Consider the following 16,275-nt stretch of genomic DNA (forward strand, 5'->3'; position numbering starts at 1 on the left):
AAAGACAGACAACAGTGATATGCCAACAGTTGCACGATCGAATTCCAACTCCTATATTTTTAGTTTATCGCTTGAAAGATGTTAATGCTTGACCTCTCTGTGTAATAGCAATTGCTAACCGATAAAAATTTAGTCACCCAAGACAAGACAGAGTACTTTGTGACTAGTAGCACTGTAATCGCATTTAAAGATTTAATGAAATTGAAACCGAAACTTGAAAACCAATGTACTGTTGTATAAGAGGCAGTCATATAGAAGAAGAGCATTTTAAACAAATAAATATAGAACAAATTAACAAGAGGATATCGTTTTATTTGTATCTTTTTCAAAAACATGATAATGATAATGATAATGATAATGATATATATATATAAGAGTAACCGAGTAAGGGTTAAACAAATCATGTTCATGATAATGCGAGACTTAAGTTTCAATAAATAATTTTATACAATCATTCAGCATTCGTCTTTTGAATGTTTTTTTATCATTTGGTATGCTCAATAAATAATGAATTACTTTTACTTGTTTGAGTGAATACTCACTCGTGTTTGTTTTGTACAGGTCATTATTAGCTTGTTACGTTTGTTATAGTTACATCATTTTGGAGGTTTAGATACATAAAACGCAAAGAAACAATAAAATGATTTCAACTCAAAAATGTATTCAATGCAATATTCTTCCTCATCACTTCTGTTAATAATGTAATGACCTTGTTAAAATGTGTGTCAATGCTGTGTACTTTAATGGTAAAAAATGTAAATTGAGGCCCCAGTTGTTCTTCTTATATCTTCATTTCGGGGAAATTATATTTAGAATAGAAGTAATGTACTCATTTATTAGCCAAGGGAGACAGTACACAGTGAAATGAGTGGAGAAAATCTTTAAAAAATGTATTAGTTTGAGCTTTTTTGAGTGTTTTTCTCAAGAATAATGCGAAGAGGTACCTGCCATGTATATTTAAAAAAGTTACAGAAGTCTGTTACATGTTTACACATAATTGCAAACACAAAAACCGTTTGGATAATTTTAATGTTCCGAATATTGCTATAAAAATCAAGTTCTACTTCTTCTTGAGTAGCAAGCACACATTGCGGAAGCAGTTAAGAGGTGCATATAAATGAACAGTTAACGATATTGCCCAAAGAGATGGGTATACTTAGAACTTATTTTACGGTCAGATAGAGTAGCCGGGTAAAAGTAACAAATCAATGTTAGCAAAGTCTGTGTTGAATCAGCCTGCTCATAAGAGGTAATGTGATGTGCAACACCATTCAAGCCTCTAGATCCAGTTCAAATTGAAGGCTTTTATGCATGACATGTAACGGCCGCTAGACTGAAAATATACACTGCTATTCATCAAATCTTTGGAAGCATATTTGACAGTTAGGCAAAAAATATGCAAACAAGATCTGATAAGGTTAAAGTAAAGTTAATGTTTTCACATATTCATACGGAGTCGAAATCTAGATTATTTGATTACCCCATCGTTTCTCTCGTCTTCTTCAAACCGTTATTCATTATACACATGGGCATTGTTAATACTAGTTTACATAGAAAAACTCCACATGTATTTGTATTCTACTGTGTCACATTCATTTTATATGTTACAATAGTCAATAAAACACTTGCATTAGGTATATTCATTTAACTTGTAGAACGACATCATGATAAGTTAAGTACGAAAGATTCTGGAATCATATTACCAGCCTTTCATTTGATTAAAACATTGAATTTCATTTTAGACCTTCTAAACAGCATTGTTGTAATATATATTGTCGTCTGGTCTGTTCTCGTTGACGTTTAGTAATTTTGTCTTCTGTAAAAGCATTGTGTACAGTTAATATGTGTATATGTGTGTTTTTGTCATGTTTTTCACTTTGTATCAAAAAGTTGCTAATATCCCTACCAGTATGTATGACTGACTCTTAGTTTTATTATTCTAAGTAGGCGCATGGTATTAAATAACATTTACATGTATACTGGCTAATTAAGAATATCATCACCATTATGTGAACTCAATTATCTAGCAATACTTTTAATACTATTTAAAACAGAATAGACAGGTCTGGCACCATACATTATCTCCACTGATAAAAGGTTTTGGATGATAGACATTTCTTGCTCGAGGGTATTTGTTTGCTCTTTTTCTTGCATACCGTATTTCTTCAAATAATGGAAGAAATAAAATAAAACTAAGCTTTTCGTTTAAGCATTATTTTGTTATAGTAGCCTATGAATTTATACATCAATTCATACATTACAGCATGTGAGTCTCTTACACCTCGGACTGTTTGACGATGTTTTCAGCACTGGCGATAACACGGGTAAAATCCTGTCCAGCATAAAAGAAAAAACGGTTCTCCAACTTTCGAAACTATCCTATTATTTCTCATAAGTGTCATTCTATGTTTGATACGATTTCAGATAACCTTTAATGCCTTTATTTATGAAACAGATCTACGCTTTGTTTAATAAATAATTTATAGCAAAACACGAAGGGCGGTTATACGTCGGGCGTAATAATTTCTCGAGGGCGCATCCCGAATGAAATTATTTCGTACGGCGTATAACCGCCCGAGTGTATAAATAGTGTTCAAACACGATTTTGCTATAAATGTCTTATATATCTTTTATTGTAAAATTTAGATAAAATATGATAGAACTGCCTATTGGCGCATGTATGGCGCCAAATGGTAGGTCGCCACGCTCCTTTGTTTACATGTATATACGCCAGGACAGGAATGGTAATACGTCTTGCGGAATAGTTCCATTAGGGCACAAATGATGGCGTATTATTTTGCAAAATTAATAACCAACCCAGAGTGTGTGTAAATTAATTTAGACAGTTATGCTATGTGACATTTCGTTTTAATCATGTGTTTAAGTAAAGTATTTGATTAAATTTTTTCATGCGTACACGGCACTAAATATCGCGTCGACCGTACGTCAGCATAATATCGTTGTGATGATTAACCATTGTTAGTCATATTAGAATAAGTATTTATCCGTTTCTGTTCCATCGTTACAAAACTGTTATATAGTCATTCATGTCGCATTATGTTTTTACGTATTCTGAATAATCATGTTAGCAATGGTTCTCTGTCAGATATCGATGTATCACTAAATATATCGATGTATCACTGAATATTGTTTCCTTCTCTTAAAACATAGAAGGTCTGCAACTCTCAAATCACCTATAGTGGACGTCATAGCAGCAATAGCTGCTCACTAGCAACACCTATTCAAACTCTAGAGACTGAGCAATATCAACTTATATTTGTTTATGTTGAATTTGTGATTAATCAAGATTTTTAAACTCAACTGAACTATATTTCAAGAAAATGTGGTATTTTCAGGTGTCCATATTGCATAAATACACCAGTAGATTATATTGAAAACAAAGAAAACACTAGGAAAAGCAATTCTTGATATTCGATCACATGTCCTGGCTTTTTCTCTGCTTGGCATAAACATTCGGAATCTTGACTGGTGTCTCTTTTCGTATTCACCCTAAAATGTAAAATTAACAAAACAAAAGATATCAAAATTGGGGTTGAGTTTTATAGCACATTATACAAAATGAGGTCGTTGAATAATGTACAATTTTAAAGAGAATTATAAAATCACTTCACGTGTTTGCATTAAAGAGCGATAGAAAAAACCTAATACTAAATAAGTTATAAGCACTAGTATAATTTGTACTCTAAGGAATAGGAATAAAAACATTTAAGTTAAGCAATGAGTGTCATTTAAACAGCTATTACTCTATATTTACTGATGATGCGATGTACTAGTATTACGTAGGTGTTCTGTAACAAAAAAAAATCACGTTTACCTCGTTATCAGGATCGTTTCCATTATTTAGTTTTTGAGACCCAACGCAGCTCTGACGTCTACGTTTCTCCACACGTGAATGCACATTTACATATGCAAATTCTATCAAGGCGGCGAATACAAACAGCAAACATGTTGCCATCCAGATGTCGATTGCTAAAAAATAACAAAAATATCATTTTAGACTATTTTGCATATTACTGCAATATGGCTTGGTTTCGAGTTAGTAAACTGAAAAGAGTAAAATATTTTGTTTTCACTTCCATAAACTTTGTAGTAAAACAGTGTTAGTTCTTTAATGGATAGAAAAGCAATGACACGAGTATATTTTCCCTATAAAATGCAGAAAGGCTGTCTGAATGAACAAATGAAATAACATTGGACAATCAGGCTCTAACAAAAAGTTTGAAAAATGTTTATGCACTTAAATTGTGTTAATTTGGAAGAATACTATAATTCAATTATTCATTAATGGACGTATCTAAAGGACCTTTCCCTCAAAACGTTGCTAAAATATGATTTGATCACATACTAATTTACACGTTAACAGACCTTTAACATATGACACTTTAGGAAGTGATGATCTCGCGCCCGCACTTTGTGTGGTCATGGTAAGTACAGTCAATAATCCCAGAGATATTCTGGCCGGTACAGCGTCCATGTCTAGCCAGAACGAGACCCATGAGAGGCAAATAATAAGTATACTCGGAATGTATATCTGTGTTATATAGTAGCCAAAACTTCTTTTCAGCTCAAAATCCAAGGTGATGCAGGTGTAATTTACTGAAACAGAGAGAATAACAAAATTTAATAGCATAAGTTGACTTAGTAAGTTTTTCAGAAATGCCTGGACAGTTTGAAGTTGACTTTTCGTAATGCCGCTGTTTCAGCGTTAACGTCACTATTTTACATGTCCATAAAATGAAATACAGAAAAATCACCTCTTTTTAATTTTTTTTATATGAAGCCACAAGTACATTTAACTTGACTGCCTGCAGTGTGGAAATAACTATTTATTAAATATTTATGTATAAGAGATGAGAAAACATGTCATTCCCGCATATCATATACATGAACATAGTAACTGAAGGACGACAGACCTTTACAATCTTGTTCAATATTTACTAGACAGAAAGGACCAAGATGTTACAGCCAAGATGTTACGTCGCTTTCTTTACATCCTCATTTATTCAATTACTATTTATAGTACTTCAGGAGTATTTAGTAATTTCCATCTAGCTTACATGATACGTATTGTTTATCACATTGATACGTTCGCATGCCGCCCAGCTCAAATTGGGCTAACTGCAGCCTGGAGTCTCTGGATACTGGGCTAGGATTCCAGCGGAACTGAAGAACCTCTGTACTGTAACCGTCTGAAAACATACGCCTCTAAAACTAACGTACACATGATTTGATAAATAAATGCTGGCTTTTATGATTTTACATATATATGTAAAAATCCCGACAGACTACATTTTTATCATGTTCATCAAAACACTTACATGAATATTCATGTTATTTACAATTCAGTTTGTATCAATACTTGGGGCTAAAAATATAACAATACAAACAAAATATCACAATATCACAATACTAAGACAGCAATACGTAGAACTGATATGATCTATGATAACCAAGATTGAAAACTTACAGCTTTCCATCATGACATAACATATCTGTGAATCCAGTGGATATTTCCTCAGATCCATATTACACTGTAGTGTCGCAGATATTCTGCAAAATCAGATAACAACTTTCGAATGATATGCTATACTTTACCAGATACACTGTATGTCTGATAAGTTGTATTTTACAAATAATATTTTGTTTACGATTACCAGTATTTACCCTGCATTTCACACTATTTGTTGTCTACAATTAGATGAGAGACTTTTGAAACAATTTTGTTAGGTTTTAGAGTGACAGACACAATTATATGCCATACGGTGACTTTTCCAGATTTTTATTGTGAGGGAAGATCCCAGGTTCCTTCAGGTCATTGTTTCAGACATATGTGGAGCTATTGACCTGCTGTAAGCCAGCTGGACTGCATCCTCACATGAAAAAATGAATTTTACACCCAAAGCGAGGTTTTGAACCAACACCTGTGAGGGGCAAGTCAGCGACCGTTGCCACTCGGCCACGGAGACATATAGTATATTCATATTTAAATACCAAAATATCTAGGTAGATACCTTACACTGTATTGGACCCGTCCTTCTGGATAAATATGCATAAGCTTATTCGGCACTGTAACTAAATGAAATTGAGCATCTTTTTCATTGGCAATGAATAAATCAGGAACCCAGATGTTGTCCATTAGGCGTGAATCAAGTTCCAAGGACCTGAGCTTGGGAATTTTCCGATACGCGAGTCTGCTGTCGTTCCATGTTTGTCGCAAAAACATTCCAACTGAATAGTCCTATAAGTTGATAAACAAGTACTATAATCATTATGGACAACACATCAACAGCTAATGACATTGTACGCAAAGTAAGAGACAAAATAGAAGAAAAGAGTGGTAGAAAGAGAACTAATTTCCTTATATTGACACTATCTTTAATTGTCCTGTTTAAATAAGTGCAATATTATCTTCGGTTGCTTGAATCCATTATTGCAAATCAACCTTTTCTAGTTTAATAGGACAATAAGCTCTTCCAAAATAGTATTTATTGATACATAGCATATTTCCTTTGTTTAGTATAATAAAGTGTGCACCTGCTGTTTTCTCTCATTTTCACGGCGGTGTTTGTTTTCTATTAAATTATTGTTGTGGAAATATAGTATAAGAGTTTCTTTCTAATTCGAGGGTGTTCGAAAAGTAATGCATCTGGGTCTGTATGTTTTAAACTATGCTCTTTTTCAGAAATAATCGTGGTATTTCGACAAAATTTATTTCTCGTTTCCTCGTTAGCAACTACTCGGAACTTTAGCTTAAAAGATTCCGATTTGCGATCTCTATTTTCCGGTATATATAAAGGTAAACAGACATTCAGAAAAACACAAAAATATTTCCTTAAAAGAATTAAGACGTGGTGGGATTTGGTAATTTTTAATTAATTTCTACTTAAGAAATAATTTATAGCAATAGAGGGTTTAACACTATTTATGCACGATGGGCGGTTATAGGTCGGACGTAATAATTTCACAAGGGCGCAGCCCGAGTGAAATTATTTGTACGGCGTATTACCGCCCGAGTGTATAAATAGTGTTAAAACACGCTTTTGCTATGAATTATTTTAATTCTAATATGCCCATAATCTAAAACAGTAGATGTATATATAGTAGCGCTCTTTCTCGGTCGCAACAAAAACTTTGACGTCAGCGCACGTTAATGTGACGTCATTCTAGCGTAAGTGTGTTTTAACAGAGACAGGCATATTAGAATAAAACATAATTCTTCCCTTGAAGATATTGATATCTGAGCTGTTCATGATTAATTTATATTTCGATATTGCCGGTGTACATGTTGTAACCTTTATTTTCACTACTTACAAAACTTCAGTCTTCATAGAATTTCTAAAAGTCGGAATAAATAAGCGGATTTCTTTTGAAATCATTTAAGTATCACTGCTCTTTTTCCACTCCCATTTTTTTCCTATAAAACTCCTCGGGTTTTCAAATCTTTATATCTCTTTTCAACGACATGCTTAAGTTTAGAGCCAATTTCAACTTTGAATTGGCTATACAGAGCGTACAGACAATTCCAAATTTACAGAGGTATAATTACGTAAAATTTTTAATTCATGGAACAATTTATGAACCTTCCAAACAAATCAAACTTGTCTACCTTTTACTGATAGTAGATATGACAGATCGAACTTATGTAATATTTGTATACTGAAGGAAACTAACATGCTCGGCTTTACAATTGTGTTCCAATCCTCAATGAACAAATTAAAAAATTACTTGCATTTTATCGAAAATCCCTCATTGTTTTAGCCAAGTGGATATGTTCCGTTTGGGTATTAAAACATATGTTTCTGTAATTTGTTTGAAACTGCTTACAGAAGAGGAAATTAACGTTATTTCTTTAAGGGCTGTTCCACTTACACATGATGTAGGAATTATCTGTTTCAAAATACTTTATTGCCTATATGTACGAAAGCAATAATAAATGTTGATTGGTGAAAATGTGTGAACAATTTAATGCGATGTACAAATGTAAATGTTCCTTTTCTCTTAGATACTTCATCAGCACCAAAATAAACATTAATTGTTCCATGCAAATATTGTTTGTTGATAATTAAGGATGACTACCCGTAATAGGACTCAATTCTACCAAAAGCTTACATACAACTTGATAATGTAAGCTTTGAAAATGTCAAACAATAGAAATAAGGTGCATTATTGACAAGTTATATAGTGACAGAAGTTCTCAAAAATTTCCTTTAGATTACCTCCCCTGATAAATTTAGTTTTTCATGAGTTATTGCCCCTGAATACTAAAAAAAATAATTTTCTCCTTTTCCTTACGGGGAATTTTAGATTTCTTTTTGATATTTGTATCAGAATCATACAATGCAGCTTTCTACCGCAAAATTTTCTCGAAACTCAAACTCAGATTCTCATAATCAAAGAAATTATATATTTCCCATATGCACCAATGTTAACTTCAATACCGATTATCTCCCCCAAAAATGATAAACTTCGAAAAATCTCTCGGTGAAACGATTTTAATTTTGAATGTCTTTAATGTGACCAAATTTCATTTAATTATTACCATCCAGTTACAAGATATGAAATATGGCTATTACATCATGTTATCCTTAAGTAAGTATATGTTAAATAGATTCCTTCATTGATCAATCTAATCAAAATTATTATATGCCTGTCTACACATGAATACACGTTTCGGAGACCAAAGCTATAAATTCAAATTTTTACTGAAGTTAATATGAAACTCTCCTTCTGCAAGCAAAATAGTCACGCATTAACGTTTGTGAAAGTATCTATCAAACTGTCATTTCAAATGTCCATCAAATGATACAAATTTTGCGAGAAAAATTAAGTAAAATGAAAGCTATTTGTATTTTGTCAAGACGTTATGTTAAAAGCAATGTATCAAGAAGCTACATAGTAAAAGAATGGGTGTTCAAAAAGTCAGCAAAGCTTTAACTTAAATGCAACTGAGAACTGCTCGAGTAATAAATCATAATATATATAACTGAATTGCTTAACGGTTAGAGGTGTACACCTTACCATACTCGATTCACTTATACTGTCTATATTTGTAATATGAAGCTGCACCAGAACTGTCACTGGAAAATCTGAAATTAAATTAGATAAGCTTTATCATAGAAAACATTCTCGTAAAGTCTTTAAACAACATTATATTATTGCAATTTGCAATTTACATCTGGAAGAATTTACCTCATATAATATTTATAGTTCACAGATCTATAATCATAAGACAAATGAACATATTGCACGTTACAAAAGTTGAAGTTCAGGTTATAAAATTAACAAAACGACAATAACTAATAGCAGAAACTTGTCTCTTATTTATTAAAAAAAGTTATCAACGAAAAAAAAGGTCGAGTTATAAATGACAAAATCAATTATAATAATTACTTAATTTATTCATATAAAACAGTCATAAAAAGAAGTAAGTTTACTTTCAAATTTTCATGAATACTGACGGTTTGGAAGGAATGGCTTTAGTTTCCAACACTGCCTCTAAATCTAACACATCAGACACAGGTACACAACAGTTTTACTTTCATCTTAAATCTTCTGTTGAAAATATAGATATTACTACACCAAATGGTGCCACTTAGATGATTTTATCACTTCAAAAATAATGTGGATGAAAACAAACATCGCAAATGTAGACTAAATCTGACATCATTATCATTTTGATTGATTTACAATATATGTTTCTGCTTTGAAGAATGGAGAAAGTAAGCATAATTTATGTTGTATATCTGCGTGCATTATCACTGGGTTCAGACGTACAGAATATATGACTATTGAGCGTGTTTTCGTTGTAACTATATGTTCTTGCAAGCTTACTTCTCTTAAATCAGCCAGGTCAGTATTTTAATCAACATTGCCAAAACATCTATTAATTAACTCAACAACATTACATTACCTTATTATTCTCACCATTAAACCGTAATCAAATAGACAGATGCCCATCTGACAAACCGGTGGAAAGCTAAAATACTTTACCTTCATCTCTTGCCAATTGTTTTGATTTCCATGTGCAAAACATTGCATTTTGTGTGTTATTCTCATTACTTTTACTACGTTTTGTCAGTTAGGTCTCCGGATAAAATATAAACAAGAAGCATTTATTTGTCTTTTGATTATTCAATTGATATTCCTTGCGCAATTACATCCACCCAGTAACCTGATATATTTGGACTTACGTTTTGGCATACTCCTATGTATACAGCAGGGTCTTCCAAACCCATGGGGTAATAAGGAATGAGAAACCGAACACTTCTGTCAGCAATGTTACTTATTCTCGCGTTCCTGATGGTTGGCAAAAATAAAAGCTCATACACATTGTAACTGCCCCTGTCGGTACATTGCACTATAACTTATTTAGACTTAAACTTCCAAGACGCTCACACAACGGAAAAAATGCTAAACACAAATCACAATATTATTTTGTTTTTTTGACTCCATGATACCTCCATAGATATTTGCATGCAAAGAGCACCCAGCAATCAAGCTATATTGTCTTGTCTTATCATATTACAGAAATAGACGTTGTATTGTTCACCCACACACTTTTCGTACTCGTACAATATGAGTGTATATGCGAAGAGGTACAAACACACAAATTGGTAACGGTAAATGTTACGAAGAAAGCGACCTTTATCCACTAGCTAGGATGCACCCTGTGAAATATCAATTGCTGACTATGATGTAATTTTAGAACTTTTCATATTTGATATTTAATACTCTAACTTTCCAGAATTTAATCTAATTTGATTAACTTTTAGCCTGCTGGCGGCAAGTGACTCTGCCTTTGCGACCAGTGCAGACCAAGATCAGCCTGCATATCCATGGTCTGCACTCTTCGCTATTCAGTCATTAAAGTTTCAATGGACATCCCTTCAAATGATAAATGGTACTGTCTAAACTAAATGATGAAGTAGTCCATTTTAGAAATTTAGCAGGCTAAAGGTTAAAACCCTTCTGCATGTAATTCACCTTACCGTCTTCGTAGTTTGGAGGTATCCTTGGGTCGTAGTTGTTTAGTAATTCATCAAGCGTTCTTTGTCTGAAATTCAAAAAAGTACGATTAAAAGGTACAATTATTGTAGCGTAAATGACGTAGTACTCGTATCAGAAACATTTTGGGGCCACTATCTTTTCAAAGGACATAAAACATCAAACGAATCCTTTTAACATCTGAATCTAGTAAACGGGATGATAATATATGTAAATATGTAGATAGTGGTGTTGCTTCGCGACAATGTAGACAACAGCCAAGCAGCTGGTTATCCTTATTGAGCACACCTGGAGACAACAATGCTTAATATGTACAAATAAATCCCCATCTAATGGTCAAAATATAAAATCGAAGATTATTTCCTTTACAGCAGTTTTCAGCGAACATAAAATTGATTGTGACTGTTCTTTTCAAAAGCTACCTTTTACACGTACGCTAATTTAGTAAATACAAATAATTGACTATTTGTCTGTATGTTTTAATCATCTATGTGTTTAAAATGAAAAAATAAACGTCTTTGACCAACATCATTGGTTTAAGATATTATACTTTCCAATGAAAAGTTATCCTAGAAATATTTGACTTCCCTTTCCTCTTTAACACTTTGGTATTACCTATGTACAAATGTATGCAAAACATGCTATTCATTGCAAAATGTAAAAAGCTGTATTTTGTATTGCATTCAGTTGGTAATGATATAAATTATAAATATGGAGTAATAAACAAAGTGTAGTGTAACAACCACTAAGTTAAAAAATTATCTTTAGATAATTAATAAGAGAAAATAAACCTGAAGGTTAATGATAGATGAATAGAAAAACTGATTTCAAATAATACACCGCAGGGACAGGAAAAATTAACAAAAGTGAAAATCATTTTTTTTGCATATACGTTCTAATAAATATTGATGGTAAGGTAAAGAAAATTGACTGTGATACAGCCTCACCTTGCATTGGCGGATAAGATGTTTGTTTTTCAGTGACTGAGTAATGAGGATAAGACTTGAACACGTCTCTGTAGAGCAATGAAGAACAACATATAAGCGAAAGCAAGCTTGAAAAGTAATGAAATATTTAAGTCACTCATTAAGCTATTTTAAAAATAATATAAAGCTTCTTGGTGTAAATAGCTTACATTTTTTACTCTATACCGGCGAAAGAGCCACTTTTACGTAAGTCGTATAATTGCAAAAAAAATGTATGAATTTAGCATATTTCGAAAACTTAATATATAAAATCGTTTTGAAGCGTAGTGGAAAATAAAGGCATAGCATTACGTAAAGCAAAAGCATCACATAAATAAGAATGATAAATTACTAGGTAAACAATTACTTTTAAACAACACCTGTATGACACAAACTTGTAACCTGTAAGATTTAGAAATAGTGTGGTATTGAGACCTGGCACCGGCTGCAACTGGTGATGCTGCTTTTACAGGAAGTTCATCACATATACACTCATATTGTACGAGGACGAAAAGCGCGTGGATGAACAATACGTCTAACTTCGTCATGTCTGTGATTTAGGATGGTCTCATGTCTAAAAAGTAAAACCGGAAAAAATGAAAACTTTTCATAACACAGATAGCGGTTAGATTAAAGACTGTGCCGTTTGTTTTCATAAACTTGGATGTTCATCTCAACAATGGCAGTGGAGATATTTGGCTACTTCTTAGAAATGTTATCTCTTAGGTAAACTAAAAATTAAAACCTTGCGAAGTATAATACCGATTGATAAAACATCATGGTTCCACTATCGATTGTTATATAATCACATTGTCTCTCTACTACAATCATATAATAGTAGGTTATTTAACGTTGTTCTGTACAATACGGAGATATATTTGGACGAGTACCCAGCTGAGAAAACCATATTGGACGAGCCGCTAGGCGGGTTCAATATGGTTTTCTCAGCCGGGTACAAGTCCAAATATATCTCTTATTGTACAGTACAATGTTAAATAACCTTTTTATTCTATATCTGTTTTATCTTATTATAATAATATGGATGAAAACTGTTGGACTTACAGAGCGGACAAGGCTAAATTCGCTGTTTTTCGAGTTATTTAAGGACCTAGCGGCTCGTCCAATATGGTTTTCTCAGCTGGGTACTCGTCCAGATATATTTCGTATTGTACAGTACAATGTTAAATAACCTTTTTATTCTATACCTGTTTTATCTTACTATGATAATAGTTTAAATTAAAAATGTTTCACTGAATATTGTATTCCTGCCTTTTCTAGTTTATCCCAGCTTGGTATGAGTGCAAATATATATTATACAGAACAATGTTAGGCCTTAAATAACCTTCTTATTCTATATTTATTTCACTTCATACGTAATATACGTAATTCATTGAATGTTGTTTTTTCTGCGTATCATTATTATAAAAAGTATATGGTGCGACCTCCCTACAACAGCCATTTGGCGATTTGGGTGGTAATAATACTTGGCTGAGATATTATGCCCACAAACATTGTCAGCAAGTTTGGTGAAGATCGGATGAAAACTGTTCGAGAGAGCGGACAAGGCTAAATTACCCGTTTCTCGAGTAATTCAAGGACTATAATCAAGAGTGCCTGGTACAATTTGGCTGGTTATCGGAATTGGCCGAGATGTTATGCCCACAAACATTTTCAGCAAGTTTGGTGCAGATCCAATGAAAATTGAATTAGAGAGCAGACATGTTTTGGATACTGACCGCCCGTCCGCTGCCATTCATAATCTTCTCCATTTTGTTTCTTAACAGTTAGATAAAAACTGAGGTAGCTATTCAGACAGTCAGGGCTGATATCTTCAAATTTCTAGGTTTCGTCCGGAACGGCTTCTTTTAGCGACTTTTCAAACATTCCAACATCTGATGATCTTTTTAAGTTTTTGATTATTAACGAACGTTTTAATACTAAATAGCATTGTTATCACTTGAATCATTTTAGTGTGTACTCAAATTAAATCCAGATCTCAAGACGCATAATCAAGCTCTATACATAGAGCGCCTACTTCATCCGATTTACATTCGGAACATTTTCACGCGTTTCTGGCTTTATCGTATGTTTAACATGGGATTTTTGAACCGTCCAAATACAGAAAATACAGGATATTTTGTACGCGCGTGCGTCCAAATACAGAAAACACAGGATTTTTGTACGCATGTGCATCCAAATACCGTAATATATTGTACGGTCACGTGTTGCAAATGAATGTTCGCGATTGGATAGATAAAAAAGATATAGATTAATGTAAAATTTATGATGCTTGTAAACTTTTAATATATACCCTAATTTTGCTTTCAAATGCAATTATTTGACAACGTCAAATTTTCCAAGAAAAAACACATATGCTGGATAAAAGATTTATTATCCAATAGAGTATGGAGACATTTGGGAAATTTGTGATGTAGGAAAACAAACAATTACTTCATTCAAACGAAACCATACGGAAATAGGTTTTCAAACAATTAAACAAATGAAGTGAAAAAAGTGAAAACAAAATCAAATGTCAAAATCATTTTTCCATTTGTCAAATGATACAAAATGTACCGTCTATATTATAAATTAATACTGACACTGTATCTTATCATTTTACTAAATATATGATATTATTACATAATTTGCAAGAAAATATTAATTTTCAAAAAAAGCAAAGGTCGCAGTTATATTATTTTCTACTATTAAAAACAGTTTTTATATTTGAAAATCAATGTTATTGAAACATCTGCATATTTTTTTAATAATAAAGAGAATAATTTGAACACATATTTTAATGATAAAATATATTTGATGAATATGAAACTTATCTTCGGAATCAGTAATTTCAATTGCAATCCCAAGAGAGACTGGAAGATTAAATTTACGCTCCATGAAAGAAATCGATTTCCCCTATAATGTAGACAATCTAATCAGTATATTCTACTGGGAGATATAAAATAATATATTCCTGATTCTAAATGTTATAAGACTTGAAAATTTATTTTCATCTAAATAACTTCTTCTAAGAGTACGCGACAAGCATAGATATTTATTAGTATTTATTTATCTATTTATTACCGTATCTATCTATTAGTTTATGAATAAATACATATAGATGTATATAATACCGTATTGTTAATATTGTGTGAAACTAAATTGTATAATTCCTTGAATTAAACAAGACCCGAGAAACGAACGTCCACCAACAGGAATTACCTCCTGACATTTCACAGGCAACAAAATCAAGTAAAATTCTGAGTTTGTTTTATTATTTTTCCTAATGTTCTGTTACTTCAATAAAATAACGTTATTGGAATTATAATTTGGGAATTATACTATAAGGAACAAATAGCAACTATCAACAAAGTATTCAATTTTTATCAGGTTTTAGGTTAAATAAAAGTATGGACCCCCAGTAAAGCCAGGAAATCTTTGAGTTTACTTTCAAAGTCATGTTTAGACAAACTTAGAAATAACACATAAATCTACTTTGCTAGATGTTATTCCTACAATAAGATCGGCTAATGAAACATTTATTTAATTACATCGACAAATAAATAAGTATGAATCGATTCATGTTTTGATAATGTATTATTACAGTATCAAATCTTAATGCATGAGACTTGAATATTATATAAGGTGTTACTACTATTCAACAGAAATTTTCAAGTGTAAAACAGTTTAAATCTCTGAAATATTACTACATTGTCTACTAAATATCATAATTATATATCTTATGTACAGATATAAAACTAAGTATGTATGAATATCTGAGACAAGTATGCTAACTGGCAAAAAATACGTTTTTAATATTGAAGATAGTACCTGATTGCTAAATATCCACTACACACAGAAATAGATTGCAGGTTAACAGCAGCCACACGTTCATACTTTTCAACAGATTCATTTCCGTTTTTCCTTTACTATTTCTATTTCACTGATACGCTAGCTCCGTGGAACTCATTTTATTGGACTTGTATTTCTCCTAGATATAATAGCCGTAGAACGGAAACATAATGGAAGAAATCGTTTCTTACAAAATTTAATTAATATACTGGGAGTGTTCCCTCAAAGAAATATTCTGTTATTACATATTATACTAAATATGCCATAAAAGGAGGAGAAACTAGCAAAAAGCGTTGCCTTTCAGTGCTAACCCAAGGCAACCAATATCTCATGACCACTGAATACGGGCTTACGTATATTTTATGAATACGAAATTTTTACTATTGAAATTAAAAACTTTCTGCTCACAATCTGGAAATAATATTCTTATTTCCGT

General features: G+C 32.3%; 1 protein-coding gene across 3 annotated transcripts; it reads right to left on the minus strand.

Moving 5' to 3' along the window:
* Positions 1-340: 340 nt before the first annotated feature.
* Positions 341-15,959, minus strand: LOC128557004 (glycine receptor subunit alphaZ1-like). Of its 3 annotated transcripts, none has more exons than XM_053543376.1 (10): positions 15,819-15,959; positions 12,426-12,564; positions 11,010-11,074; positions 9,040-9,107; positions 6,033-6,259; positions 5,489-5,571; positions 5,079-5,210; positions 4,387-4,617; positions 3,836-3,990; positions 342-3,510 (listed from the first exon to the last, which is right to left on the minus strand). In XM_053543376.1, the coding sequence occupies exons 2-10, from the start codon at positions 12,536-12,538 to the stop codon at positions 3,334-3,336; spliced, it is 1,251 nt and encodes a 416-aa protein (XP_053399351.1). In that variant the 5' UTR covers positions 12,539-12,564; positions 15,819-15,959; the 3' UTR covers positions 342-3,333. The 3 variants fall into 3 exon arrangements, with proteins under 3 accessions (XP_053399352.1, XP_053399351.1, XP_053399350.1); XM_053543375.1 differs by having other exon boundaries at positions 344-3,510; positions 12,393-12,564; XM_053543377.1 differs by lacking the exons at positions 12,426-12,564; positions 15,819-15,959 and adding an exon at positions 11,973-12,045 and having other exon boundaries at positions 341-3,510.
* Positions 15,960-16,275: the final 316 nt, after the last annotated feature.

Source organism: Mercenaria mercenaria, chromosome 5, assembly GCF_021730395.1.
Source record: "Mercenaria mercenaria strain notata chromosome 5, MADL_Memer_1, whole genome shotgun sequence".
Taxonomy (NCBI): Eukaryota; Metazoa; Mollusca; class Bivalvia; order Venerida; family Veneridae; genus Mercenaria; species Mercenaria mercenaria.